We start from the raw sequence: 27,527 nt of genomic DNA, 5'->3' as shown, positions 1-27,527 counted from the left end.
AAGCTGCCACCAGGAATGCCAGTTCCTTACCTGCAGCAAATCAGGGGCGGGTAAATGACACGCAGCCTTTCACTGCAGCTCCCTACATGGGTTTAAGTCGCAGTTTTAAGCACAAACTGAATGAATTCAAAAACACTTCTGCAGCAGATCAAGTGTTAAAAGAATACTGCTGCTTCCATTCCGTTCCATCCAGCACACACAGCAAACCACACAGCCCTGCTCAGGCACACAGCTAAGCAAGCTTTACCAGTGCTGAGCATGTTGTAGCGAGCTGAAATAAAGGTGAATATGCAGAGCTTCGCCCTCCTAAAGGTGCGGTATCTGCAATGAGTGGAAAGAGCTATGGGAAGCGTTGAGAGCGACGTCTCAAAAGGAAAAGAAGAGAAATCACACAACAGAGACCAGACAACAATAAAAAACAAGTCAAAAGCAGTTTGAGCAAGTCTTTATTATTCTACTTCGCCAACTAGAAATAAGATAGACAAATTCCCCACCCCTTCTGTCAGGACGTGATGAGACCCGGCTCCCAAATGAACACATGCTTTGAAAAAGGTAAAAAATACTTCTGTGATTCGTGCCCTGCAGCCAAACTTGAATGACCCTGAGAAAAGTCTGTGCAGACAAGTCAGTGGAGATCGATGTGCAGCTCGTCGCTTCCCTTTTAAATCCCCCTTTGTGTTATTGCTTTCAAATTGAGTTTGTTTTTCTGTTGCTTTTTTTCCTTTTTTTAAAAAAAAAAAACAAAAACAAAGTGTTATCCTTGACTGAACCCCACCGTGCAGTGCTACAGCGTCGCTTCTTATTACAAACACCGGAATTGCCTCGAAAATATAAACGTGTAAAACAACCACCCGGCTGTACAGTGCACTTACAGGACATGATCCCGAGGAACAGGCAGACTGCAGACGTGCTGTACACGTTAGCCCTTGGCCACACAGGATTGGCAGTACGATTACAGCTTGAATGACACGGGGTGAAAACTACCGTTGCTACTAATTAAAAAAAAAAAAGAACCGAGACCTCCGTTACAATTAAGTTTATCACAGAACTGGGATACATACATAATTGTACAAGGAACAGTAACTTCTAACTAGAAACTGTCATCATGTTGTAACTCTCGGACGGGCTGGACCGGCCAGTTCTCCACTTCTCCTTACAGCTGCTCCTGCTCTCCAGGGCTTTGCTCGCCTTCGCCCCGGGCTGCGGGCTTTCATAGAGGACGCAGATAGAGCCGTCCTCGCCTATCCGATAGGACACCTCGAAAGGGTCGACCCAAAGAGTCAGTTCGCTGGGCAAGAGCTGGAAGAGTCTCTCGTGGCTCAGTCCGATCATCGCCGCCGCCTTGCCTATCAGCGGGTCCATCTGATGGTTGATCCTAATGCACCGGTACCCGGAGCCCTTGGTCGGCGCCGTGGGGAACCAGTGGTGCTTGTAGTGCTCTGCGGGAGGGAACAAAGAGCAGCGTTAGCACCCGCCGCTGCGCCGCGGACACCGACCGGGCCGGGCCCCCGCTCACCGCGCAGCGCCTCCTGCAGGCACTCCCGGAAGCACCGCAGCTGCTCCTCGCCGATACCGCCGGCGGCCCGCAGGAGGCGGGTGACGAACGCCGCAGCCGTGGAGATCTCGGTTCTCATGGCCGCTCGGCCGCCGCTCGCCGCCGCTCCGGCCCCGGCCCGCCGCTAGCGCCGCCGCGCCGCTCCGCCCGGCCCGCCGCTCCGGCCAATGGCGGCGTCGCGCAGCAACGCGTCACAACGACGCGGCCCGCCCCGCGCCCCCCTGCGGCCGCCGAGCCCGATCTCCATTGGCCGCGGTGGGCGCGGGGCGGGGCGTACGGGAGGCCGCGCGCGGCCATTGGGCGGCCGCGGAGACGGGCCGTGTTTGTTTTGCTGGCTGAGGGGCGGAGCCCGGCCGCCCATTGGTCGGAGCGGGAAGGGCGGGAGCGGGCGAGGCGCGCCGCCGCGTGGAACTGGCGGCTCCGGCCCCCCCCGCCCCGCCGGCAGCATCTCGTGTCGGGCTCCTGTCGTTCTTAGGAATCACAGCACGAACAAGATCCGTAAATCTCCAGCCATCTCTTCTCAGACGCGCTGCTCCGGGGCCAAGATGCAGAACAGTTGAAATGTTTCGTCACTGAAGCGCAGCAGAAGTCATCACTAACGGCGATGCAAGAAAACGGCCAACCGGGGGGAAAAGAGGTGGCTCTGAAAGCATTAGGTTGTGCTCGTTTGTTCTCTTTGAAAGCCTGTTTACCTGCAAGTGATCGGCATGCTTGAAAACACGTGCAAGAGTTCAGTTTGTAAGCTTTTAGGAAGGGGCTGCGGTAGATGCAGCCAGGATTTCCAAGGCCTACCCAAAGGCTTCTCCACAGTGCAATGGCTGAACGCGGCCTCTTTAGTTAACCTTCACATTCCGTCTGCGAGCAATTCCTCCTGCTGCCTTTTCCCACGAAGAGCGCTGAAGGTCAGGACTGCTCACCAACTGCCCGCAGTTGTAACCACGTGTTCTGAAACACAGCTTTGGGGGAAGTCCGTACTGTCCCCATCCACTCTTTCTCTTCCTTTTCTTATTTGAATATATCCTCTCCTTTCACCACCTTTGTCTTAAACTGACCTTGGTGCATGCACACACACACACATACACAGACTGGGCTTTGTGGCTCTAACATTTCATGTCTCCATCACTGTAAGAGCGTGAACTGCTCCTTTCTTCTTCTCCAAGACATCGCCACGTGCTGAAGAACCAGAACGAATTTGCCTTTGAGGGAAATTAAATAGCACTTTGTTTCCCCGGCTGCACACCTTAATCCTTTTCAACTCTTTCTTGCTTGTCAGCTTAAGGACACCACCTCAGCGGTAGCAGCTGGCTGCAAAAGCCACGCTCTGGGAGTTCATGGGAGCAGTTTGCCTTTCAGTGACTCTAACTTAGAAAACAAGCTAGAAAATGAACCTGTGCTGCTACTTGGACATAGCAGTCATCCGTCCAGCTACTCCCGTGTTATTGGGGATCAGAATACAAATCCCACTTATCCAGGCTCAGAGGCTCCACCAGTAGGGCTATCCAGGTGTGCATTCTGTGTTTTAATGCACCTTTCCGGGAGGTTCCTACAGCTGAGAGTTGAGACACCTCACCAAACGGCAGGAACAAGTGATTTGGTACTGCCGTATATAGAATCTTCTCGCACAGAGAACGCGCCGCAGCTGGTCCCAGTGGGCTATGGCGCGGTATGACGTCACCTGGCATCAGCGTGACGTCACTGCCCCCCCCCCCCCCCCCTCGCTGAGGAGAGGAGCGCTCCCACCGCCCTCGGCCGTCGCTCTCGCGCCTGGCCGTCCAATCAGCGAGCTGCTCACAGCGCGAGACGCGACGACCAATGGCGGGGGCGCTTGCATCCGGCGGTGTCGCTCTGGCGCCGGGATTGACCCTCGGGGGCCGCCGTAGGCGCGTCCGCCCATTGGCCGGGGAGGAGGGGCGCCCGCCGCCGATTGGCCGCGGCTCGGCGCGCGGGTTTCCGGCCGACGGGGCCGCGGGGCGGCGCGGGGCCGGGCGGCTCTCGGCATGGCCGCGCAGCCGCCGCTCGGGCCGCGGAAACGGAGCGGTCCCGCGCTGTGCGGGGCGGGCTGGCCGCGGGGCCCCGCTCCGGCCGCCGCGCTGGGGAACGGCCTCCCGCCCAGCAAACGCCCCAAGGGGCCGGCGGGGGTCGGGGCGGCGGCGGCGGAAGACCCCTTCGGGGACAACGACGACTTCACGGCGGACGATCTGGAGGAGATCGACACGATCGCTTCGCAGGCGCTGTCGCAGGACGCTGCCGGACGGGCCCCGGCCCCAGAGAGCCGCCCGCAGAGCGCGTGGGGCAGCGCCGCGGAGCCCGGAGGTCAGCGCGGGGCGGGGGGGTGGGCGGCACGACTATCGCGATAGCGCATATCACAGCTCTCCCGTTCTCTCCCCGCAGCGGGCGGCGGTGCGGGCGGCGCTCAGCTGCGAGGGGCGTTCCAGCTGCAGGTGCTGCAGGCACAGCACGAGGACACCCGGCGGAAGGTCGGCGCCGCCCCGCTCCCCTGTGGGCCCGGGAGGGGATCCGGTCGCGCTTCTGATCCGGGCGGTTCGGGATCCGCGCGTGCAGCGTTTGCAAAACGTCTCTTTGGAAACGGCTCCGGGGGCGTTCTGAGGAGCGGCGTTTTGTGCCCCGGGCACTTCGGATGAGCAAATGCTGATCTGTCGGTTTTCGTCTCTCCTGTCAAACCCGCCCCCCCCCCCTCTGCCCTGTGCGGTCGAAGCTGCTGTGCGTCACTTAATGACTTGAAAAGGTGCATTTAGGGGGGTGGTGTTACTGTGCCTTATGGAAAGGCACCGCTTAGACCACGCAGTCATAGAGTTGTGACCTTAAAGGCCGTCTGGTCCAACTCCCTGCACTGCACAGGGATACCCACAGCTCTGTCCGTGCTCAGAGCCTGAGCTGGGTGTCAGCAGGGATGGGGCACCACCACCCCTCTGCACCACCTCACCGCCCTCGCTGTAATAACTTCTTCCTTGTGTCCAATCTAAATCTCCCCTCCTGTAGTTGGAAACCATCTCCCTGAAAGAAAGGGATGACAGCAGTGCAGAACAGCCCACAGTCTCTGACAGACACCAAAACACTGTAATTCTATTAGGGAAGGCCACAGAGCCTGATTTAATCAGAATAAAAAATGGGAGCCGCACTGCAGGATTTCTAAACTGGGCTGTAGCAATGCCCTCAATCTCTGACCACATAGAGAGCGGTACGGACACTTCTGGCTGAATGCACCGCTTAATGGAATTCATCTCTTTGCAGCTGAAAGAAATGCAGGATGAAATTCTTACTAAAAATGGAGAAATCAAAGTTCTGCGTGACTCGATGCAGCAGATGAAGCACACCATGGAGGAGCAGAGAAGGTCGTACGTGCTGTTGGAACAGCAACAGTCTCAGGCCCTCGGTGAAAAGGAGAGAGAGTTCTCCAAAAAGGTTTGTAGCTGTCGGTCACCTCCACACCACACGCAGAAAGAAGCTCACTGTGTGACTTCAGTGCTGCCACGGTCTGTTCGCTCAAAGGAGGAATATCTGTGTGACGCTTCTGAGTGTGCTTTTATTCTGTTACGCAGAAGAAAGCCCTTACAAGAACCTGACAGGGCACTTCTTCTGCCAAAAGAAGAGCGAAGCTAAGATGGCAGGTTTTTGTTTGCTTGTTTTCTTTAGCAATCCCCAGAACACTACAACTGGAATGTGTTGTAAAATGGAAAATGAGACAGAACGTGCTGTGTGACTCTGATCAGATTGCTGTTCCTGTTGCAGTCACCTTTGTGAGAGCCCTGAAGAGGACAGTGGCTGCTCTTGTGCTGTTAATGGCCTCGCTGTGCTCATGCTCTTGTGGCACTTGGTCTGTCTTGCCAAGTCATTGCTTCTTGCCTGACCCTGGGCACTTACTCTAAGATAGTATTAATTGGATTAGCATAAAAATGGAGAACTTGTGCAGAGATCACAGTAAGTAGCCTGCAAGCTTGAAACCTTACAGAAATTTGCATTGCTTTGCAGTTGGAACAACACTCACCGATTCTGTAACAGTGAAACCATCTCATTGATTCTTTCAGTTGCTGTCACTGCAGTCGGAGCTGCAGTTCAAAGATGCAGAAATGAATGAATTAAGAACGCGACTTCAGAACTGTGAAAGAAATAAACACATAACTCAAACGGTTGTGCCACAAAGGTATGTGTGGGTTTGGGGAGTAATCTCTGCTCCTTTTCATGCACGCTTCAATTAGTACAGACGTGTCCTTCCTCCGTGTAACTCTTAGGTGTGTTTCCTTGAGAAAATACGACCCAAACCATTCTGCTGACCTAAACAGATCCTTCTGTGGCAGAAATGCAGAGGGTGTAGAGTGAAGTACCTCTGAAACATCGGTACTAAGAAAGCTATTTAATAGATCTGTGTCGTTTAATGAAACGCTCCCAAAAAAAGATATCGGTCCCTTAAAGCTGGAGGGGTATTTGTTGGTGTTTTGTTGTTGTTTGGGTTTTTTTTTTTTAGTAGCCCTACAAAGAATTCTGCAATCCAGATGAAATCAGAAGGGTGTCCTCCGCAGCCTGGAAAAAGGGCTTTTCCTACAAAAGAGTCTTTCAATGCTGACACCACTGCCAGACCTCCTTCTTCTTCTTCAGGAAACTGGTTTGCACAGACAGGTTCCAGCAAGGAAGGTAAACGTGTGTACAACATGCAGTATTTTTAGCTGCTTGCCAACACTGTGCCTTAGATACAGATTTTTTGCCCTTCGTGACCCAGCAGTTCCAGTAAGGTCAGTGCAGGAACAAGAGTGGTTCTTTTAGTATGACAATGCTTATGTTCTGTACAGCTCCACCTCAGGTTTGCAGGAGGACCACTTTGCAGTGAGGTAAATGCCAGGGGAGCAGGGTGAGCTGCCTGCTGGCTTTTGTGAGAAGCTTTCATTTATTATGAGATGAGCTGCCATATCCAAACTGTTATCTGCGTTCCTCACTCAAGGAGGAACAGGAAATAATTTGCTTATTTCTTGAGTAGGTCTACCAGTCAGCTCATGCGTTTTTTATACTCCTGAGGTTTGGGTTTTGATAACCGTTCTCTTTTTTTTTGGTATTTCATTTTAAATGCTGCATATTTAGCCATGTTAAAGCGAGCAGCTGCAGGGCTTCACTCATTTCCTCCTTTATGTGTTGAGCGGTGATTCTCACACAGCCGTACCTTTAAATTCATTGAGTAAAGCCTAGGAAACACATGTATGCATTTACTTGAAGGTTACTGTAATATGAAACAAAAATTGTGTTTTTTCTAGCAGCCAAATGCTGTGTTGAGACAGTGACACATTGCCAATGGGAAATAATGGAAGAAACTGGGAGGTGTCCCTGCCTGTAGCAGAGGGTTGGAACTAGATGATCTTAAAGGTCCCTTCCAACCCAAACCGGTCTGTGATTCTATGATCCTTACCGGAGGCTGATGGAACATCTGAGACGTTTCTGTCAGCTACAGTATTCAATCAGCAACAGTGTGGGCAGCGTGTAACAGCAGCCTTACAAGAGCTCCTGTAGTTACTTTTTCAACTCAGTAGTGTTTGACACTGCTGAGTATTTTGTGTCAGCCTGTGGTCTGTGTTCCTACTGCACAACAGCTATGGCTAACTGAAGGTGTGTAGATGACAGATGCAGATGTATAAGCAATTATTTCTCGTATTTGAAACACAACTACTGTTTGTTTTAGACAGTAAGATGCCTCATCCTGAGTTGTTATCCATAAAGCAAGAAGCAACGGGGAAGAATGGTTCTTGTAGTTCTGTACATCAACGAAACATTCAAGGTAACATATTTGTGGTAGTGCAGAAATAATAAGCATAAAGAAATAGCTGAGCATTTCTGAGGAGCGGTTAAGATGCCATTAGTAAGTGCTGTCATGCTGAGGGGCATGCTACGTGCAGTACCACTGCATGGACTGGTGGCTGGGGAGTTAGTTGCTCTCAGCTTTGGTTTTGCACTGAAACATTTCAGATTCTATTATCGTGTATCCCTGCAGCACTGGGATATTGTTACTCTCTTTAAGAAGAACATTGTTTGCCTGGGTTTTGCTTTCCAGAAGGGTAGGGATCGAGATGTAGATCGAGAGGCATCTTCCTACCAGGCGTGGCTGTATGAAGATACAGTGCTGTCTATTGTGAAGAGAGCAGGAAAAATGTAGTTTTCTTGTTTCTGAAAGTGAAAAGAGTACATCAGCACTTAAGGTGTTCAACACATTATTTCCAGTTCAGAATTGCATCGCATGATTTTAATGTCCAGACTGGAACGTGGGGGCCAAGGCACCAGGATGACTGCACTGTAATAATCACTTGGATTGAGATGTTTTGCTTATGAAGGGACTGCAGTTGAAATCTCTCTAAATATGCCTTGATTCACACTTAAATCTATAAGGTCTGATCTATAAGATTTTGAGGAGCGATGAACTTAAGATATTATTTTCTTCCTGTATTCTGTCTTGTAAGAGAAAGGAAAATTGATTATGAACAAATGGCTTTTGAGGTTGAGAGCACTCCTGGTGAGGTAAATCTTCTGAAATATTTTGCTGTTGTTGCAGAGGATGGAAAAGCCACTCCAAAGACAATCTCTCCAGGTTCTGCCCTACTGAGCGCTCTGCTGAAGCAGCCCCTTGTCTCTGGGTCCCCGCTGGGACTTTGCCATCTTCTCAGCAGCAATGCTGAGGCTCTGCCAGGAGCTGTGCTGCAGCCCGACCTTCTGGAAACGTAAGGACTGTGTTGAAATGCACCTGCTGTGTTCCCACTGTAGCTGCATACTCTGTGAGAAAGGCGTCCTGGGTGGGACACCTCACTCTGTGTTCAGTGCCTTTTGGCTGAGGCCGTTTAAGGCAAAACTTGGAACATCATTCCGCATCTTTGGTCATCCATCTTTGGTTATCGTAGGTACTGAATGCAAGAGGAACACTAAAATGGAAACTGGGTTAATTACATATTAGGGGAAGGCACAGAAATTAGGAAAACTTGGAAGTGACTACAAGCTACTGCTGCCCTTACCTTTTTAAGGATATATTTATGTACGTATATAACCTAAATTCTAAATGAGTGCTGTCCTTAACTATGAAATTGGATATAAAATCAGCTGTTTGAATGTGGTTTCAAAGATCACGTTTGTCCATCAGATCTTTGTTGTTACTTCTTTGATGGCTCTTTTGTTGAGAGTCCTTTATTTTGTATTTAACACTTCCTTAGGTTTGTAGGCTAACTGACAATTGCTGAATTCAGTAGGATAGTTTAGAAAGGAACTGACTGCTCACAAAACCTGGGTTATACACTGTGTTTTATGGGAGGGTGCACAGCATGGTAATTTATAACTATTTTCCTGCCCCTGCTGGCTTAGGAGAACTCCTAGTAAAGGTTTTTGGTGCAGTCTTCCTATCTGCTCAGCCTGTTTTACTGCTTAATAAGACTGTAACCAACTATGCTTACTGTCCCTATATTTCTTGATTATTATTACAGGAGATAAAGGCATTAAAAACCTAATTTAACTACATTTAAAATTATACTGCATTCCTCTCCTTAAAGAGTTAGACTTCATCTCATGAAATACCTTTGCTTTTCTGATGCACTGTTAGTAGTTACAGTGCTTTGTGGTGTTCATAGCACAGCTCGTGGCTCACTGCCCTTCCATTTCATGCAAGCATCGTACCTGCATTTGGCCTCTGCAGCTGCAGTTTGAGAATAGACATCCCTGGCCTTGCAATTATCTGATTCAGAGTACAAATAACTACATTTTCATCTATATTCTCTACCTTTTCTTTCGCTGAAGTATTTTCCTCCTTTTGTTTGGGTAGGCAGTCCACGCAGACGCCTGGCACCAGGACAGCCCAGGAAGAAGTTGCCCCTCTTGTGTCCCTGCAGGAAGCTCAGAAACTTGCACTAACAGGACTGAACTTGATTGCTATGGATGAAGGGCCGTCCGAAGGGAGCCCAGCAGGAAGTGGGAGTGAGGTCTTGTATTTGAAACGCTGCAAGATCCGAGGAGCTGTGCATCTCTTGCCCTTGGTGGAACACCACATCGGTGCATACTGTCAAGCAGTGCAATCAATGGACAAGTCAGTAAATGCTTCTTGTGGAAACCACTCAGTTGTTTCTTCCAGAGCCAGCACAAGTAAGGTATCGAGTAAGGAGGACTTCAGGTTGTCTGTTGAAGAAACAACACTTCTGTCGCTAGGTATTCTTTATTATTTGGCATTTTATAGCTGGGACGTTGTCCACATATTGCTGTCTAATGAGGTGGAAAAAAGTCCTGCTGTTGGAGAAGGACACATTTCCAAGACAGACAAAGATGCGCTGTGTGATAATAAAGAAGAGGACAGGACACAAGGAGGGCTGCCTGACGCTCCACAGGATGCTGCTAGTAATGTTCAAGCCCAACATTCTTTGTTCAAAAAGCTGCTCCAGGTTTTAGCTTTTTCTGCCACCGCAGGCTCCCAGATGGATAGCATCCTGCAGGAAAGCCTGAGAGTTCTGGTGAAACTAGCTGAAAACTCAACGATGGATTTGCTACTAAGGTAAGTCAGTAATAGCTTCACAATGATTTCAGGCTCTTGGTTGTGTAGCAGTTTTCACTGTTGAAAATAATCTGTGCAGGTGGCATTAGAAGGTGTGACACCTATGGGAGAATGTCACGTTTCTCGGCTCACTTTGGGATGCAGTGGAGGATCTGACCACTGCCTTGGCTGCTAATGAATGTGATAATTGCCCCCGCTCGATAGTAAGATCTGCTTGTCATGCATTTACGTGAAGCAGATGCTGTTGGCTCCTTGCATGGCTGTCATTTTGAAGTGAGAAAGCTTCTTCAGTCATGTGGCTGATGAGTATTTTCATTTGGATTGCTGGGAGATGCATAAGGAATGAAAGCATAAGGCTTCCTGGTTTACTTATTTATTGTATTCCTACTCTGTGTTATAATGTTTATAATTCTCATAAGTACATGAAATATAATGTTTGTTTATTCTTGTGGATGAAATGCCACTCCTGAAAGTGTGAGCTTTGCTCGCTAAGTCTAATGCATGGAACCATCGTATGAACTGCAGGCTGCCTGCAAAACATAGCAGCGTGTGCTTTTCAGTGTACCTTATTTCTGTTGTGTAAGTAGAGCTTGTGTTTTGAATGGCTTGAAAAGGTGTGAGTTATGAAGCAGTGAACTATTTTCAGCTTGTCAATCACTTCCCATTTCTAACTGGGATTTCTCTTTGGAAGTTTTCAGCACCTCCTGAGCCACCAGGTGCTGCTCCACTGCCTGTGCCCGGCGATCCCTTTGCACGCTGTTCTTCTGACTGTGAAGCTGCTGTCCGTACTTGCTCAACACCACCAGCTGGTTGCTCACCTTTGCTCCCACTCAGGTACACTATTGCTTCACACAGAATTGTTATCAGTTGAGTATTCGTTAGCCCGACTAAAAGTCATACAAACGGGCTTTGCTCTGAAGTCCTAACCCCTACAGCCCAGCCTGCTGCATTGCCTGCAAGCTGGTCCTTGTGCTGAGTTTCATTGCTGTTTGAAGAGTATTTCCTCTGGTGTGATCTGTGTATGCTCAGCACTGTGGATTGTTACTTTCCACACAAATACCTGTTGTATTAAAAGCTGTTGAGGAGAAAAGGAGGTCTGGGGAGTTGAAAGCTAAAAAATATCGCCAGCAATTGACTAGCTGTGAGAAGAACTGAGTTCACTCTCTTCCAGATACCTGCCTGCTTCTTGCACTGTACACGTACATCACGTCAAGACCAGATAAGTCGGCCTCTGAGGTGCGTTGGCTGCAGCTGGAGCAAGAGGTAACACTGTCAGGGCCCATGAGTTATCCTGTTGAAGGGGTGGGAAGAGCAAGGCAGCGCCTGAAGCATCCAAAAAAGTTCTTCAGCTGTAACAGAAACTGAAAGTTTGAGCTTTCGGTGTGGAATTACGTAGGTTTCTATGGATCACTGTTTGAAACTGAATCAATAACTACTCTTCAAGATAACACCAGTCATAGCAGTCATAGTGAAGTCACTGGGAAAGCGTGAAGGCTCCTAGGATGGCTGCAAATGAATTCAAGGCTGCAAATGTTGTTTTGCTTTTAGGTTGTTAGAGAGCAAGACCTGTGTACCATTTTGATCCTGTAATTTAATTCCAGGCTGTATCTTTTGAGTTATTACACGTGAAAGATAGCAACTGAAGACTTTTATTCACTGCATTTAGTGAAGTGCTGTCAGGCAGTTAAGTTTTACAACAAAAACTACACTAACTAGTTTTGGTGGGGTAAAAAAGATCAGTCGTGAAGTGAAGAGCCAAGACTGTTAGAAACCAGTAATGAAATGTCGCTATGACTTCCCTTTATTTGCAGCTTAATAGTCTGATAGTTGTGCAGAAGCCTGGTACTCCTTGTAATGCATCTGCATGTCTTTGGAACAGGCAGTCAGGCTCCTGACCCGGTGTGTGCGGTGCTCCAGCCCAACAGTTTTACCCCCTGCTGCACACTGCCAGTGTAATCTGGAGGTACGTCACTGTAGCTTCTGAATTTCTTCTGCTGACAATGTGAAGGTACCCCTAACAATGCTGCAGTAGCCTCTTGTCCTTTTTTAGGTACTGTACTTCAAAGTCTGCTTTCTGGAAAGCTTGCTTTTGCTTTCTAGCATCTGATGTCTGAAAAGAGTGACATAATGCAATGCATTTTCCGCTGCTGTGATTTTAGTTTGGGCACTCAGTCTCTTTTTTTTCCTCTGGCAGGTGGTTAAGGCACTAATAATAATGTTACACAGACAGTGGATGAAGATTAGAAGATCTGAGAGCAGCTTGTGTGCACATAAGGAGCAAGTCATTCAGTTTTTAAGGGACGCTGTTTTACTCTTACACAGCCTATCTCAGAAAGACAAATTGTTTCATGAGCACTGTTTGGAAGTCCTCCATCAATATGACCAAGCCATGCCAGGCATAAGAGCCATCCTCAGAAAGACTAAAAAACTGAGCGCCTGCGAAGGTAAATGCAGTCACGTTGCAGAGTTGTGTTGTGGTTTTGGTTTTTTTCCTCCATAACATATATATAAAATACCACTTCTGTCCCCTTCTCATTTAATTGTAGAGTCATTAAGGTTGAAAAAGACCTCTGGGATGATTAAGTCCAACCATCCTCCTACCACCACTACTGCCCACGTCCCTCAGTGTCACATCCCCACAGTTCTTGAACACCTCCAGGGACAGTGACTCCCCCAGGTCCCTGAGCAGCCTGTTCCTAATAACCAATAGTTATTAGTTAATAGTCCTAATAACTCATCATAATAACTACTGTGTACCAACCATGGATGTTTTGTTGATTTGACCTAAGAGGGTACTCCACAGTCTTAGTGTTTCTCAAACTTCGTTACACAGAACCACTAGTTTTCTCTCTTCTCTCCATAGAAATACATCCCTACTATCTGATCAAACAAAATCCTATGCCCCAGCTCCTTGCAGAACAATAATCTGTGCTGTATGTTGCCATGTTTAACGTTATTCCAAGTCTCCCACTAACGTTACACTTTCCCCTAACAGTTGTTTTTTGCCTGCATCCCTAACATCTTCCTTTGTCTTCCTTCTTCTATCCATCCATGTCCTCCATTATGCCAAAAGCTCCTCTAGCTCATGTAACATCAGAGCTTTCCCTTTGCTTTGCATGCTTCCTGTGTCTGTTTCCTACAGAGCTGATCTGGTGCTTTTGCCTCTTCTCCCTGTACCTTGATGCCTCCTGGTGCCCACTCTACAACCTATTGCATAGTGCAGTGTCATTGTCTGAGATAGCTGTCTCCTTGCTTTTTGCATTTCCTGTAGCATACTGTAGGTAGCATGTTTTACAATAAATCAGGTCCCAGCTATGAATTTTATCAAGTACAAACCCCCCCCCCTGAAATGTGATTGTTGTTGTTTGTTGTTGTTGCAGAGCTGATTTTGGATGAATTGTATCCCCCTGAGCCAGAAGCAGAAGATCAGGACTCCAGTTAGCCAACGTGTGGCGGGGGTCTCTGCCCATACTTCAGTCATTGTAATCACTGCCAGAGACAATCTGAACTAAATCAGCAATTCTCCAAAGTGATAACTCAATGGTTGCTCTCCAATGCAGCACAACTAAAACACAATTCTTTGTTGCGATTATTCTACCTAAGTGCTATCCAAATGTAGCTGCAAACCAGGAAACTGTGCTGTGAGGAAAAAGATGATACTGCCATGTACCGTTTTGCTGTGCAAAACCACTGAAAGGATGAACTTAGGAATGGTTCTGTTTATGAGCATCAACCTTCATGAAGCTGCTGTGAATGGAAACCTTACTGTGCGTCCCCCATTTACTGTGACTACAGCTGCATTTGTGCTGAATTTATGATGCTGAACGTCCTGAGACGTTTGGGGTCCCTGAGTTCCTATGCAAGTCTTGTGACAATATCTGTTGTTTCTTTTGTAGCTGTAACACTGTCTTGCTTGAGATCCATACCTTTTGTGTTGGTATTAGTAAATTGTTCACTGTGATTTTAAAAAAATAATGGCAGAAATAACTTACAGTTGGCAGTTCAGTACTGAGCGAGACGTTCATCAAAGGCCTGGGCTCATCAATCAGTGCTGAAAGTAGCACTGCTAAGATGCTCCACCCAAAGCTACCAGACCTTAGGGAAGAACCAGGTGGTGTATGCTGAGGGGAACGTTGTCTTACTGAGCAAAACAGGTTTCAATCTCTGCAGAACGACTGTTTTCTGAGCTGTAGTATCCAGGTCTGTGCTGCAATAGAATTGAATGAGCAGCTGATTTCTAGGATATGGCACAAATGGTTGGAGGAATTACTGTTGTTGTGTTCTTTCAGTGTGTTACCAGCTGTCACAGTGGGTCAGTTAGCAGCTGAACTGACCCTAAAACCAGAAGTGGTTTGTGGTGCAGCAATGGGGTGCCTCCAAAGGAGGAACTTACCTTTCTTTAGACCTACAATGACCTTATATAGTGTTTATAGGGAAGTGAGAAATTAAATACATAGCTGGTAAACTTAAAAACATCAATCCCAGCTTTCAGTCACTTTGTTTTTATGTAGTATGTGCTTCCTTACGAAAAGAGAAACGTGTCACTTTTCTAGTGGTTGTGAAGGAAATTAATGCTTTGTATTAATAGATTTTGCAGTTAACAGCCTTCATATTACAGCTGAGTAAATTGTGATGGCATCAGTTCCTGCAGCAGGGGAAGAGGGACTCCTACCAAGGCAGGTCGCAAGTAGGGCAGAAAGAACACTGTTAGGTGCACTCTTAGGTTAGAGCTTAGTATTAAGGTGGTAAAGCAGTAGTGAGGTCTATAAATTCCTATTTTTGTCTGCTGTGTAACTGAACTAGCACTATGCCTTCCTATACTTTCCTCTTCAGGATGTGGGAAGCATATGAGGACTGTGGGGCTAGAGCAAGTCATAGAGCACCACACACCTTCTCAGTGCCTCTGCCAGGGGCTGGAGGAGTGGTGGAAGGAGAGCTGGAGTGAGGGCAAGGCTCCAGGCACTGCGATGGAACTCTGGTCCCTGTTGCCTTCACCTTCCTTCCCCTTGGGCACTCACTGGGTAGGGCTGGATGTGCCCCAGAATTTCTTATGCACCAAGAAGTCAGCCCTGCCCAAATCTCACAAGATGTGGAGCAGATACTGAGCTTTAGAAGAGATCCTTCCAGGCAAAGCTTTCCTCCCCCATCCAGCCCTTGTGGTGTGAGGGTAGCACACAGGCTGTGCAGCACTGGTGCACAAGTGGCCTTCCTGCACCGGCATCCAGAACAGGCCCGGCTCCAAGGACCGGAATGGAGAGCAGCAGTTCTGCAGTGGGAGGCAGGCCCTTGGAAAGTTGGGAAGCATCCAGTCCTCTGCTCGTAACCCAAAAAGGCCGTGTCATGCCCTGGCGTGCCTGGGCAGGGAGCCCTGCTCTGCATGCTGAACGTGCTCTTGGCTGGGCTCTTGCTTTTGAAGAGAACTTTCCCAGAAACAGCTGTGCAGGAATAACGGGTGCAGCAATCCAACGTCTCCCTCGGGCCAAAGCTGCTTCGCTCCCTCGTGCAGTGCAGCACAGGGACAGCCCTGCTGGGCAGGGGCTGCTGGGTGCTGTGGGGAAGCCTGACTGTGAGATGCCGTGCCTGGCACTCAGCCCACCAGGAAGGGCAAACAGAGCTGTCCTACTGAGATGCAGTCATCACCACCCCGGAGTGTAGCACTGTCAGTTTTCAATTGCTCTGCTGTTCTCACCACCTGATTTCTACAAATATAATTTGAGTGTGCAGAGGTAAAATGGACTTGAATGACTCCTGGTGAAAGGAACTGCTGGAGGAGTTTGGACCAAAAGGAGTTAAGGAATCCCAACTTGTTGAAGCAGTTCAAAGATATAAAATCTTCAAAAAAAAAAAAAAAAAATACTCCTGGCTTCATCTCAAGGACAACTTGGCAGAAGGGAGATAGATGTGTGTTACTGCTAAACTTCATATCAGCAAGTGTTACCTGTGGAGAATGCAATAGGAAAATATCAATTGTTCCCTTGGGGATCCCCTCGTATCCCCCACCCCAGCAGGCAGGCAGTGCTCTCACCTGGGCTGCCATAGCCTTCTCCCTGCTTTGGGCTCTGAAGTGGAAGTCTGCAGGCTGTGTGAAAACCCAACCCTCATGTTCTTATGGGCAGAAGTAACGTCATGGAATTGAGATGGAGCAATAGCTTCTAAGACCTAAAGTTAATGCTGCTAAGGCAAAAGCGAAGCTGCTCGCTGCATGACCTCGAAGTAACGCAACTCGGATTGCTCTCATCAGACACTCCCTGAAGAAATCACAGCGTAGCAGTTCTCCTTTCAGGGATGGATGAGACAAACAACATCTGGTTTGCATCCAGCCAGGACTCAACACATTTGTGAGGAAGGAAGCTTTAATAGGAGAGAATGGCAAAAAAAAGCACTGCTTGCAGCATCTGCCCCAAACTGTGCAACCTCTTAATAATAAAAAAATTGGAGGAGGCTCAAGGGAGACCCCAGTGCTGTCCACAGATCCCTGAAAAGATGTTGTAGGGAGGCGGGGGTCGACCCCCTCTCCCAGGTCACTGCGATGGGACGAGAGGGAACGGCCTCAAGTTGCCCCAGGGGAGGACCCCGTTGGATATTAGGAAGAACACCTCTGCTGAAAAAGCAGTTGGGCACTGGCACAGCTGCCCGGGGAGCTGCGGGAGTCAGCGTCCATGGAGGTGTTCCAGAAGCGTGGGGATGTGGCACTGAGGGACGCGGGCAGCGGGCAGCTGCGGGGGTGGACGGTGGCACTTGGTGATCTTAGAGGTCTTTGCCAACCAGAGAGATTCTGTCATTCTGTGAATGGAGCCATTTATTGCAACGAGAGGTAATCAGCAGCAAAGAACCACAAAGTAAAGCCTCGAGAACATCACGGGAACACGGAAACACTTGACTGGGATACTGATGGAGCCACGGGCCCGGCAGCATTCAGGTGGGCCAGGAGGCTGGATGTGTGGCCCAGTGCCTTCAGCAGCACCAACACGCCGGGTTCCTGCGGGGCTGCGTCCGGCACCGGGCCCCTCACTCTGCGCTGGCTGCAGGAGCCGCCGCCCTCCTGCTGGGGTGCCCTCACCCCTGTGACGTGTGATGGCGTCACCGAGGGTGTCAGAGAGGGGCCATTGTGACGCATGGGGTGTGGAGCAGAGCTCAGGCTGCGGGGCTCAGGCGGAGCTCAGTGCGACTTGGTGAGGTGAGCAGGGAGGAAGGGGCTGCCTGTTCCCCAGCGCTCGGGGGCCTGAGCTGCGAACTCAGCCTCGTCCCGCTTCTCCCATAGGTTGGCACGTGGAGGAGAAAGCCCAGCACTGATGGGACAGACACTCCGCAAGTGGTTGCCGTCAACGCGCACGGTGTGCGTGGAGACACAGGAGGCCGCCGGCTCGAGGGAGCCTGGTGAGAGCAAAGTATCCCTGCACGCAGCTCCCCGCCGCCGGGCAGAGGGGTGCCGGGGGTCTGCCTGCGGCGGAGGGGGGAGGTGGGGGCACGCAGGGGCTCCACAGCCTCCACGGGCAGGGCCCCTCCGCTCCTTGGCCAGGGGGCCGCGGTTGGGCTGTGGCTGCCTGCTGGCACCGCTGGGCCTGCACTGCCCCTTCCCCTCCACGGCCTCCGGCCCTGCCCCTCAGCTGGCACGGCCGGCACACAGCAGCCCCTGGGACAGCCCCCGGGGGCTCCTGGCCCCGCAAGGCGCTCACTGCTGTTACTCTCCTCTCCAGCATGCGTGCTCTGTGGCCGAGTGGATGAGGACTCGAGCATCCTTGGGCACAAAAAAGAGCTCGGTGGATTCTATTTCCATGAGTTTTGTGCGGTGAGTTCCCTCACGGCTCCTGCCAGCTTCCTCCAGCCAGTGATTTCCATCTTTCTGCCCTAACGAGATCATACTCTGTCCTCCTGTACAGATGTTTGCCAATGATCTCTGTGAACATGTGGAAGCTGGCAGAATGGCACAATTTTCCAGAAAAGACCTGATACGCACAGTGAGGCAGGCAGAGCAGACGGTGAGCACCGGACCAGAACAGGGAGCTTTGTGCCAGGAGAGGCACGGCGAGCTCAGCCTGGTCCCAAGGAAGCAATCCCAGCCCTTCCAACCAGCCCCAGGAGAAAGTCCTGCTCTTGCAGACGAGCCCTGTTCACCAGGCAGCTCTGCAGAGTGCCACCCAGCCCTGCCCGCACGCTGTGCCCTGCCCAGAGGTGCGGGGCCCGCTGCGTAGGCCCTGAGCCTGCTGCTGATGGGGGCCTCTCTGCTTTTCCAGCTCTGCTTCGTCTGTGGCAAGACAGGGGCCACCATCACCTGCGCAGCGTTGGGCTGCGACCGCAGCTTCCATCTCCCCTGCGCCTCGGAGGGCCAATGTGTCACCCTGTACATTGGAAAGTTCCGGTAAGGGCTGCCAGGCGTTGCCTGTGGGCCTCCAACCCACTTTGGCTGTCAGCACCAGGCAAAGCAGTGAGGAACGCGCTGCGACAGCTCCCAGCAGCCTGACAGAGCCAGAGCCAAGGCCTGGGGCTCCTTCCTGCTCCTCTGCCCTCCTCGCAGCACTTCTCACCTTGCCCATCCCTCCCATCTTCCCCCAGGTCCTTGTGCTGGGAGCACCGCCCGCAGCAGGCAGTGGAGGCAGCGCCGGCGCAGGACACGACCTGCATCATCTGCATGGAGCCCGTGGGGGACAGCAGGTCGTACAGCACCATGGTGTGCCCATCCTGCCAACACGCCTGGTTCCACCGGGCCTGCATCCAGGTAGGAGCCCTCCCCTTCCCTCATCCCGTGGGCACCGCAGGCGCTCAGCAGCACCAGGCCCGGCTCACGCTCACCCTGCTCGTGTTTCTGCTGCAGGAACAGGCCATGCGTGCCGGCATCTATTGCTTCCAGTGCCCCCTCTGCAGAGACAGGGACTGGTTTCTTCGAGACATGGTCACTATGGGGATCCGAATCCCATTCAGGTTGGTGTCTTTCAACCAGCTCTCGAGATGTGAGGGCACACAAGCTGTCCTTTGGAAGGAGCTGCCCCAGCAGGCCTGGCCCTTTGCAGCCATTAACATGGGCCTCAGCATCATTGGGAAGCTGGAACGGGGGTTAGGGTGGATGAGGAGGGATTCCACGCATAAGTTTTAGTCCTGGGGCGGTGAGTGCTCATCACATTCCCTCCCTTCTCTGGCAGAAAACCAACATGGGAGGACAACAATGCCTATGCATCCCTGCGAATTCGACACGATCGCTGTGATGCCAGCAGCTGCCTTTACCCACGCGGCAGGGAGCGGGCAGAGAGAGAGGGGTGAGTTACCTCAGCAGCCCTCTGGGGCTCTGCGTGGGATCGCAGCCTCACCACAGGCTGGGGCAGCACAGACTGAGCACCAGAGCTGTGCCGGGCACTCCCTGGCTCAGGTCGCTTTGTCCTCACGGCCACAACCCGTTGGTTTCCCAGGCCCTGGCAGCTGCTCCTCTGCAGCTCCTGTGCTGCACAAGGCACCCATCGGCGCTGCTCCTTCTTGAGTCAGGGCACAGCCAGCTGGGAGTGCAACGCCTGTGCTGGAGAGGGCACCGGTAAGAGGCAAACAGCCGCGTGCTGCTGGGCTGGGGCCAGGCGAGGCCTTGCTCCAGTCCCTTTGGCCCACGAGGGATGGGAGCCTGTCCCACCCTGGGGCTGGAGTCCCATCCCGCTCACCTTCCCGTCTCCCCTTACAGCCTCCGGCAGCGGTGTGGACAGAGCTGGCCCCAGCACCGCCAGCCAGCAGGGACTGCCGCCTCTCATAGGCCCCATAACATTGGAGAGCAGCAGCACCTCCAGCACCACCAGCACCACCAGCACCTCCAGCACCTCCAGCACCACCAGCACCACCAGCACCACCAGCCAGGCACCGTCGGGGCCAGCTCACGTTCCCAAGGTGCCTGAGAGCGGTGTCCCGCCTAACCAGCACAGGACAAAATGGCGGAGAATCTGCACACGTTTACATCGCATTGACGATGAATGGAACGAGCCCCAAGAATGCTGCGGGAGCAGCCGTGCTGCAGCCCTGCTGAGCGTTGAGAGCAGCACCCCGAACTCTGCCAGCCAGGGTACATCACGTCCCTCAAGGCACTCCCGTGCAGCTGGCTCCAGCCACCGGCGCAGACGGGGACAGCAGGATCGCACAAGAAGCCGCTCTCCGCTGCAGCGCCAGGCCGCAGGTTCCCCGAGCCAGCCCCAAAGGCACCGTGGGAGCAGGCAGGCACCAGCCCTTAGTGATGAGAGCGGCACCCACAGACACACAGGACAAGGAACACCGAGGTCCTCAAGAGTTTCCGCAGCGGCTGCTGGAAGCCGGTCCAGGCAGCCAGGGCGGGCCCGGACTCGAAGCCGCTCGCCTCGTCAACATCGGGATGCAGACACCCGCAGCCAGCCCCACAGACGCCGCAGGAGCCGGTCCAGGCGGCGACGGCCAGCCCAGGGGCGAAGGCCGCTCCCGGGTACCACGTCGGGCCCGGAATACCCACCGCCGGCCCCACTGATGCTGTAGGAGCAGCCGTGTGCAAGCTCCACTTGCTATCCAAAGTCATCAGAGTCCATCGCAATAAAACACAGTTCCATCATGCCACTGTCGCTTTCATTCTTCTCTGCCTTTCCCGAGGTGGGCAGCTTTAGGGGCTGGAACCACGGGGATCCCTTCCCCCCAGCACCCAACCCATTCCTTCCTCCCCGCAGCCCGGTTCACGCTGAGCTGGGTTCTGGCCCCGACTCCCGTGGGGCGCAACATTTCCAACGCGCAGCGTGGCAAGAGGCTAGGCTGGCAGCTGCAGCCCCATTCTGGGGGTGTTTCTGACATCTTGGGGACGTCGCTGTGTTTGGGACGTGCAGGCAGCCCCACGGCTGCTGCCGGCTGTGGGGTGGGCCAGGACCCGGGCTTTCCTCCTGCATTCGGGCAGTGCCTCAGGTCTGCTGCCACTGCTCCTCAACGTGACGTCCACTGTATATTTACTTGGTCCAGCTGTCTCGAGAAATAGCCCGCTGGTCTCTTCCTGGATCCAGTGTGTTCTACCAGCTGTCCCGGTGCAAAGTGACCTCCTCCGTGCCTGTTGTATGCGTAGCGAGGGAAACGAGGTGTGTTGTAGGCGTAGCGAGGGAAACGAGGTGTGACGCGTGCAGGTTCCTATGCCACCTGTGTGTTATGCCACCTGTGTGTGCCAAGTGTAACTTCGTGATTGGAGGAAACACTTGTATTTAAACACGTAGCCTATAGCAATAAACGCCATTTGCCTCACTTACTCCTGGGGTCTGGGTGAGCATCTGGCCCCGACCTGGTAAAGGGTCGGTTTCGCCCAGCAGTAAGCCCTACACGTGGACAGAGGACGAACACCGGACGAGCGAACGGAGACTACATGCAACAGTGCCCATCCCATTCAAAAGGCTTTTCCAGACTGGGCCGTCCTCGAGCAGAGGTAGACATCAGAGCTGCTCTCAGTTGAATAAAGGCTGTTTGGCATTCTGGGTTCCAGTGCCAAATTTCTCCTTCTCCTTTCACAGCTTCATCTTCCACCGTCCTCCATCAGTCCGCAGTTTGGTACCCATCATCGACAGCATCCTGCCATCCCTAAGGAAGCTCGCCTTTCCCATTTTGACTTTGGCTCCGGTATTTGACATACGGCCTCCTTGCGCTCACCCCGCAGGCTTTGGTATCCCCAGGGGGGGTAAAACCAACACGAATCACAGACTGACAAGCTGTTGGTGCTTTCTTCTTGGATACTCCGCCTCCCGCCGAGCTCGGAAAACTGGGGAGACTTGTTGTCACTCGTGTTCTTTCCTCCCTTGCCTCAGCACCTAGAAGGAGTTCATCTGCACCTGGGGCAGCGCAGCTTCCAGCTGGTTGTGCCGCCATCCCTCCGGTTCCTTAGCAAGCTGATTCCAGGATAGCTGGGATGGCTGGCTGGGTGGGCCGAGCGCAACTGGCTGAGGCCCCAGAAGCCCAAGTGCTGGCTGCTGCTCTTTGCTCACAGCAACCCCAGGCAACACCGCAGTGCTGCAGCACCGTGCCCAGGTGCCCAAGAAGGCCCAGGGCATCCCGGCTTGTAGCAAAACGCTGCAGCCAGCAGGAGCAGGGAGCTGATCGTGCCCCCGTAGCCGGCACTGGTGAGGCCGCACCTCACGTGCTGCGTTCTGTACTGGGCCCCCCCCTCACTACAAGACAGACGTGGAGGCCCTGCAGTGTGTCCGTGGAAGGGCAACGGGGCAGGAAAGAGTGTGGAACAAAAGTCCCATGAGGAGCAGCTGAGGGAAGTGGGATTGTTCAGTGCAGACGAGGCTCGGGGGAGGCCCGAGCGAGCACTGCGCATCACTCCCTGTAAGGAGGTTGTAGGGAGGTGGGGGACGGCCTCTTCTCCCAGCTCACAGCGATGGGACGAGAGGGAACGGCCTCAAGTTGCCCCAGGGGAGGTCCCCGTTGGATATTAGGAAGAACACCTCTGCTGAAAGAGCGCTCGGGCACTGGCACAGCTGCGACACCAAGCTGGGAGGGAATGTTGATCTGCCAGAGGGGAGAAGGGCACTACGGAGGGACCTGGATAGACTGGATCGATGGGCCAAGGGCAACGGTATGAGTTCCAATAGGGCCAAGTGTCGGGTCCTGCATTTTGGTCACAACAACCCCAGCAGCCTTACAGGCTTGGGGAGGGGTGGCTGGAAAGCTGCCTGATGGAAAGGGACCTTGGCGTACTGTTGGACAGTCGGCTGAATATGAGCCAGCAGTGTGCCCAGGTGGCCAAGAAGGCCAATGGCGTCCTGGCTTGTGTCAGGAATGGTGTGGTGAGCAGGACGAGGGAAGTCATCCTGCCCCGTACTCGGCATTGGTGAGGCCTCACCTCGAGTACTGTGCTCAGTTTTGGGCACCTCAGTACAAGAAGGACATGGAGGTACCGGAGCAGGTCCAGAGAAGGGCAACGAGGCTGGTGAAGGGCTTGGAAAATCAGCCCTGTGAGGAGAGGCTGGGGGGGCTGGGGCTGCTTAGTGTGGGGAAGAGGAGGCTGAGGGGAGACCTTATTACTCTCTTCCAGTACCTGAAAGGTGCTTACGGTGAGAGCGGGGTAGGTCTCTTCTCACTGGTGACAGCTGACAGGACGAGGGGAAATGGCCTCCAGTTGCGCCAAGGCAAGTTTAGGTTGGACGTTAGGAAACACTTCTTTACAGAAAGGGTTGTTAAACACTGGAATGGGCTCCCCAGGGAGGAGGTTGAGTCACCGTCCCTGCATGTGTTTAAGAGCCGTTTGGATGTGGTGCTCAGAGAGATGATGTAGCGGAGGGCTGTTAGAGTTGGGGTACTGTGGTTCGGATGCGGTTGGACTTGATGATCTTTGAGGTCCTTTCCAACCTGAGTAATTCTATGATTCTATGGTTCTGGGGGAGTCAGCGTCCATGGAGGTGTTCCAGAAGCGTGGGGATGTGGCACTGAGGGACGCGGGCAGCGGGCAGCTGCGGGGGTGGACGGTGGCACTTGGTGATCTTAGAGGTCTTTGCCAACCAGAGAGATTCTGTCATTCTGTGAATGGAGCCATTTATTGCAACGAGAGGTAATCAGCAGCAAACAACCACAAAGTAAAGCCTCGAGAACATCACGGGAACACGGAAACACTTGACTGGGATACTGATGGAGCCACAGGCCCGGCAGCATTCAGGTGGGGCCAGGAGGCTGGATGTGTGGCCCAGTGCCTTCAGCAGCACCAACACGCCGGGTTCCTGCGGGGCTGCGTCCGGCACCGGGCCCCTCACTCTGCGCTGGCTGCAGGAGCCGCCGCCCTCCTGCTGGGGTGCCCTCACCCCTGTGACGTGTGATGGCGTCACCGAGGGTGTCAGAGAGGGGCCATTGTGACGCATGGGGTGTGGAGCAGAGCTCAGGCTGCGGGGCTCAGGCGGAGCTCAGTGCGACTTGGTGAGGTGAGCAGGGAGGAAGGGGCTGCCTGTTCCCCAGCGCTCGGGGGCCTGAGCTGCGAACTCAGCCTCGTCCCGCTTCTCCCATAGGTTGGCACGTGGAGGAGAAAGCCCAGCACTGATGGGACAGACACTCCGCAAGTGGTTGCCGTCAACGCGCACGGTGTGCGTGGAGACACAGGAGGCCGCCGGCTCGAGGGAGCCTGGTGAGAGCAAAGTATCCCTGCACGCAGCTCCCCGCCGCCGGGCAGAGGGGTGCCGGGGGTCTGCCTGCGGCGGAGGGGGGAGGTGGGGGCACGCAGGGGCTCCACAGCCTCCACGGGCAGGGCCCCTCCGCTCCTTGGCCAGGGGGCCGCGGTTGGGCTGTGGCTGCCTGCTGGCACCGCTGGGCCTGCACTGCCCCTTCCCCTCCACGGCCTCCGGCCCTGCCCCTCAGCTGGCACGGCCGGCACACAGCAGCCCCTGGGACAGCCCCCGGGGGCTCCTGGCCCCGCAAGGCGCTCACTGCTGTTACTCTCCTCTCCAGCATGCGTGCTCTGTGGCCGAGTGGATGAGGACTCGAGCATCCTTGGGCACAAAAAAGAGCTCGGTGGATTCTATTTCCATGAGTTTTGTGCGGTGAGTTCCCTCACGGCTCCTGCCAGCTTCCTCCAGCCAGTGATTTCCATCTTTCTGCCCTAACGAGATCATACTCTGTCCTCCTGTACAGATGTTTGCCAATGATCTCTGTGAACATGTGGAAGCTGGCAGAATGGCACAATTTTCCAGAAAAGACCTGATACGCACAGTGAGGCAGGCAGAGCAGACGGTGAGCACCGGACCAGAACAGGGAGCTTTGTGCCAGGAGAGGCACGGCGAGCTCAGCCTGGTCCCAAGGAAGCAATCCCAGCCCTTCCAACCAGCCCCAGGAGAAAGTCCTGCTCTTGCAGACGAGCCCTGTTCACCAGGCAGCTCTGCAGAGTGCCACCCAGCCCTGCCCGCACGCTGTGCCCTGCCCAGAGGTGCGGGGCCCGCTGCGTAGGCCCTGAGCCTGCTGCTGATGGGGGCCTCTCTGCTTTTCCAGCTCTGCTTCGTCTGTGGCAAGACAGGGGCCACCATCACCTGCGCAGCGTTGGGCTGCGACCGCAGCTTCCATCTCCCCTGCGCCTCGGAGGGCCAATGTGTCACCCTGTACATTGGAAAGTTCCGGTAAGGGCTGCCAGGCGTTGCCTGTGGGCCTCCAACCCACTTTGGCTGTCAGCACCAGGCAAAGCAGTGAGGAACGCGCTGCGACAGCTCCCAGCAGCCTGACAGAGCCAGAGCCAAGGCCTGGGGCTCCTTCCTGCTCCTCTGCCCTCCTCGCAGCACTTCTCACCTTGCCCATCCCTCCCATCTTCCCCCAGGTCCTTGTGCTGGGAGCACCGCCCGCAGCAGGCAGTGGAGGCAGCGCCGGCGCAGGACACGACCTGCATCATCTGCATGGAGCCCGTGGGGGACAGCAGGTCGTACAGCACCATGGTGTGCCCATCCTGCCAACACGCCTGGTTCCACCGGGCCTGCATCCAGGTAGGAGCCCTCCCCTTCCCTCATCCCGTGGGCACCGCAGGCGCTCAGCAGCACCAGGCCCGGCTCACGCTCACCCTGCTCGTGTTTCTGCTGCAGGAACAGGCCATGCGTGCCGGCATCTATTGCTTCCAGTGCCCCCTCTGCAGAGACAGGGACTGGTTTCTTCGAGACATGGTCACTATGGGGATCCGAATCCCATTCAGGTTGGTGTCTTTCAACCAGCTCTCGAGATGTGAGGGCACACAAGCTGTCCTTTGGAAGGAGCTGCCCCAGCAGGCCTGGCCCTTTGCAGCCATTAACATGGGCCTCAGCATCATTGGGAAGCTGGAACGGGGGTTAGGGTGGATGAGGAGGGATTCCACGCATAAGTTTTAGTCCTGGGGCGGTGAGTGCTCATCACATTCCCTCCCTTCTCTGGCAGAAAACCAACATGGGAGGACAACAATGCCTATGCATCCCTGCGAATTCGACACGATCGCTGTGATGCCAGCAGCTGCCTTTACCCACGCGGCAGGGAGCGGGCAGAGAGAGAGGGGTGAGTTACCTCAGCAGCCCTCTGGGGCTCTGCGTGGGATCGCAGCCTCACCACAGGCTGGGGCAGCACAGACTGAGCACCAGAGCTGTGCCGGGCACTCCCTGGCTCAGGTCGCTTTGTCCTCACGGCCACAACCCGTTGGTTTCCCAGGCCCTGGCAGCTGCTCCTCTGCAGCTCCTGTGCTGCACAAGGCACCCATCGGCGCTGCTCCTTCTTGAGTCAGGGCACAGCCAGCTGGGAGTGCAACGCCTGTGCTGGAGAGGGCACCGGTAAGAGGCAAACAGCCGCGTGCTGCTGGGCTGGGGCCAGGCGAGGCCTTGCTCCAGTCCCTTTGGCCCACGAGGGATGGGAGCCTGTCCCACCCTGGGGCTGGAGTCCCATCCCGCTCACCTTCCCGTCTCCCCTTACAGCCTCCGGCAGCGGTGTGGACAGAGCTGGCCCCAGCACCGCCAGCCAGCAGGGACTGCCGCCTCTCATAGGCCCCATAACATTGGAGAGCAGCAGCACCTCCAGCACCACCAGCACCACCAGCACCTCCAGCACCTCCAGCACCACCAGCACCACCAGCACCACCAGCCAGGCACCGTCGGGGCCAGCTCACGTTCCCAAGGTGCCTGAGAGCGGTGTCCCGCCTAACCAGCACAGGACAAAATGGCGGAGAATCTGCACACGTTTACATCGCATTGACGATGAATGGAACGAGCCCCAAGAATGCTGCGGGAGCAGCCGTGCTGCAGCCCTGCTGAGCGTTGAGAGCAGCACCCCGAACTCTGCCAGCCAGGGTACATCACGTCCCTCAAGGCACTCCCGTGCAGCTGGCTCCAGCCACCGGCGCAGACGGGGACAGCAGGATCGCACAAGAAGCCGCTCTCCGCTGCAGCGCCAGGCCGCAGGTTCCCCGAGCCAGCCCCAAAGGCACCGTGGGAGCAGGCAGGCACCAGCCCTTAGTGATGAGAGCGGCACCCACAGACACACAGGACAAGGAACACCGAGGTCCTCAAGAGTTTCCGCAGCGGCTGCTGGAAGCCGGTCCAGGCAGCCAGGGCGGGCCCGGACTCGAAGCCGCTCGCCTCGTCAACATCGGGATGCAGACACCCGCAGCCAGCCCCACAGACGCCGCAGGAGCCGGTCCAGGCGGCGACGGCCAGCCCAGGGGCGAAGGCCGCTCCCGGGTACCACGTCGGGCCCGGAATACCCACCGCCGGCCCCACTGATGCTGTAGGAGCAGCCGTGTGCAAGCTCCACTTGCTATCCAAAGTCATCAGAGTCCATCGCAATAAAACACAGTTCCATCATGCCACTGTCGCTTTCATTCTTCTCTGCCTTTCCCGAGGTGGGCAGCTTTAGGGGCTGGAACCACGGGGATCCCTTCCCCCCAGCACCCAACCCATTCCTTCCTCCCCGCAGCCCGGTTCACGCTGAGCTGGGTTCTGGCCCCGACTCCAGTGGGGCGCAACATTTCCAACGCGCAGCGTGGCAAGAGGCTAGGCTGGCAGCTGCAGC

General features: G+C 54.0%; 5 protein-coding genes across 11 annotated transcripts; 4 read left to right on the top strand and 1 right to left on the bottom strand.

Moving 5' to 3' along the window:
* Nucleotides 1-429: 429 nt before the first annotated feature.
* BTG1L (protein BTG1-like) lies at nt 430-1,704 on the bottom strand. 2 transcript variants are annotated; one of them, XR_006931336.1, is made up of 3 exons: nt 1,517-1,704; nt 873-1,439; nt 430-721 (listed from the first exon to the last, which is right to left on the bottom strand). XR_006931336.1 is itself a non-coding variant. In XM_015293486.4 (2 exons), the coding sequence occupies exons 1-2, from the start codon at nt 1,632-1,634 to the stop codon at nt 1,087-1,089; spliced, it is 471 nt and encodes a 156-aa protein (XP_015148972.1). In that variant the 5' UTR covers nt 1,635-1,704; the 3' UTR covers nt 736-1,086. The 2 variants fall into 2 exon arrangements, 1 of the variants encoding a protein (XP_015148972.1); XM_015293486.4 differs by lacking the exon at nt 430-721 and having other exon boundaries at nt 736-1,439.
* LOC121106647 (anther-specific protein SF18-like) lies at nt 1,636-2,800 on the top strand. Its single transcript, XM_040646644.2, has one exon. The coding sequence runs from the start codon at nt 1,723-1,725 to the stop codon at nt 2,113-2,115; it is 393 nt and encodes a 130-aa protein (XP_040502578.1). The 5' UTR covers nt 1,636-1,722; the 3' UTR covers nt 2,116-2,800.
* Nucleotides 1,636-14,552, top strand: ATRIP (ATR interacting protein). 6 transcript variants are annotated; one of them, NM_001256151.2, is made up of 13 exons: nt 3,488-3,868; nt 3,947-4,032; nt 4,808-4,978; nt 5,602-5,717; nt 6,039-6,205; nt 7,239-7,334; nt 8,103-8,268; nt 9,354-10,073; nt 10,765-10,907; nt 11,245-11,336; nt 11,953-12,036; nt 12,268-12,517; nt 13,454-14,552. In NM_001256151.2, the coding sequence occupies exons 1-13, from the start codon at nt 3,553-3,555 to the stop codon at nt 13,513-13,515; spliced, it is 2,469 nt and encodes an 822-aa protein (NP_001243080.2). In that variant the 5' UTR covers nt 3,488-3,552; the 3' UTR covers nt 13,516-14,552. The 6 variants fall into 6 exon arrangements, with proteins under 6 accessions (XP_015148532.2, XP_015148533.2, XP_015148531.2 ...); XM_040646208.2 differs by having other exon boundaries at nt 6,042-6,205; nt 13,454-14,060; XM_015293046.4 differs by lacking the exon at nt 3,947-4,032 and having other exon boundaries at nt 1,636-3,868; nt 6,042-6,205; nt 13,454-14,060.
* On the top strand, nt 14,553-27,322 carry LOC107054459 (PHD finger protein 7-like). The gene is made up of 11 exons (XM_040646636.2): nt 14,553-16,738; nt 23,438-23,950; nt 24,035-24,150; nt 24,471-24,562; nt 24,654-24,752; nt 25,008-25,132; nt 25,327-25,489; nt 25,586-25,692; nt 25,911-26,024; nt 26,175-26,293; nt 26,435-27,322. Exons 2-11 carry the CDS (start codon nt 23,889-23,891, stop codon nt 27,244-27,246), a joined length of 1,809 nt encoding a protein of 602 aa, XP_040502570.1. The 5' UTR covers nt 14,553-16,738; nt 23,438-23,888; the 3' UTR covers nt 27,247-27,322.
* On the top strand, nt 16,737-21,291 carry LOC107054458 (PHD finger protein 7-like). The gene is made up of 10 exons (XM_015293487.3): nt 16,737-17,250; nt 17,335-17,450; nt 17,771-17,862; nt 17,954-18,052; nt 18,308-18,432; nt 18,627-18,789; nt 18,886-18,992; nt 19,211-19,324; nt 19,475-19,593; nt 19,735-21,291. Exons 1-10 carry the CDS (start codon nt 17,189-17,191, stop codon nt 20,544-20,546), a joined length of 1,809 nt encoding a protein of 602 aa, XP_015148973.1. The 5' UTR covers nt 16,737-17,188; the 3' UTR covers nt 20,547-21,291.
* Nucleotides 27,323-27,527: the final 205 nt, after the last annotated feature.

This window comes from Gallus gallus, chromosome 12, assembly GCF_016699485.2.
Source record: "Gallus gallus isolate bGalGal1 chromosome 12, bGalGal1.mat.broiler.GRCg7b, whole genome shotgun sequence".
NCBI lineage: Eukaryota > Metazoa > Chordata > Aves > Galliformes > Phasianidae > Gallus > Gallus gallus.
Note: the sequence above shows the minus strand (reverse complement) of the source record. Positions and strands in the feature narration are given on the sequence as shown.

Excerpts from the sequence above, each read along its gene's own strand:
- LOC107054459 (XM_040646636.2), top strand. The coding sequence starts at position 23,889 with ATGGGGTGTGGAGCAGAGCTCAGGCTGCGGGGCTCAGGCGGAGCTCAG. Across the intron at positions 24,563-24,653 it reads ATTTCCATGAGTTTTGTGCG|ATGTTTGCCAATGATCTCTG; the intron begins GTGAGTTCCCTC and ends CCTCCTGTACAG. Across the intron at positions 25,133-25,326 it reads CTGTACATTGGAAAGTTCCG|GTCCTTGTGCTGGGAGCACC; the intron begins GTAAGGGCTGCC and ends ATCTTCCCCCAG.
- LOC107054458 (XM_015293487.3), top strand. The coding sequence starts at position 17,189 with ATGGGGTGTGGAGCAGAGCTCAGGCTGCGGGGCTCAGGCGGAGCTCAG. Across the intron at positions 18,433-18,626 it reads CTGTACATTGGAAAGTTCCG|GTCCTTGTGCTGGGAGCACC; the intron begins GTAAGGGCTGCC and ends ATCTTCCCCCAG. Across the intron at positions 19,325-19,474 it reads GAGCGGGCAGAGAGAGAGGG|GCCCTGGCAGCTGCTCCTCT; the intron begins GTGAGTTACCTC and ends TTGGTTTCCCAG.
- BTG1L (XM_015293486.4), bottom strand. The coding sequence starts at position 1,634 with ATGAGAACCGAGATCTCCACGGCTGCGGCGTTCGTCACCCGCCTCCTG. Across the intron at positions 1,440-1,516 it reads CCTGCAGGAGGCGCTGCGCG|AGCACTACAAGCACCACTGG; the intron begins GTGAGCGGGGGC and ends TCCCTCCCGCAG.
- ATRIP (XM_015293045.4), top strand. The coding sequence starts at position 3,368 with ATGGCGGGGGCGCTTGCATCCGGCGGTGTCGCTCTGGCGCCGGGATTG. Across the intron at positions 5,718-6,038 it reads CAAACGGTTGTGCCACAAAG|TAGCCCTACAAAGAATTCTG; the intron begins GTATGTGTGGGT and ends TTTTTTTTTTAG. Across the intron at positions 8,269-9,353 it reads CAGCCCGACCTTCTGGAAAC|GCAGTCCACGCAGACGCCTG; the intron begins GTAAGGACTGTG and ends TTGTTTGGGTAG.
- LOC121106647 (XM_040646644.2), top strand. The coding sequence starts at position 1,723 with ATGGCGGCGTCGCGCAGCAACGCGTCACAACGACGCGGCCCGCCCCGC.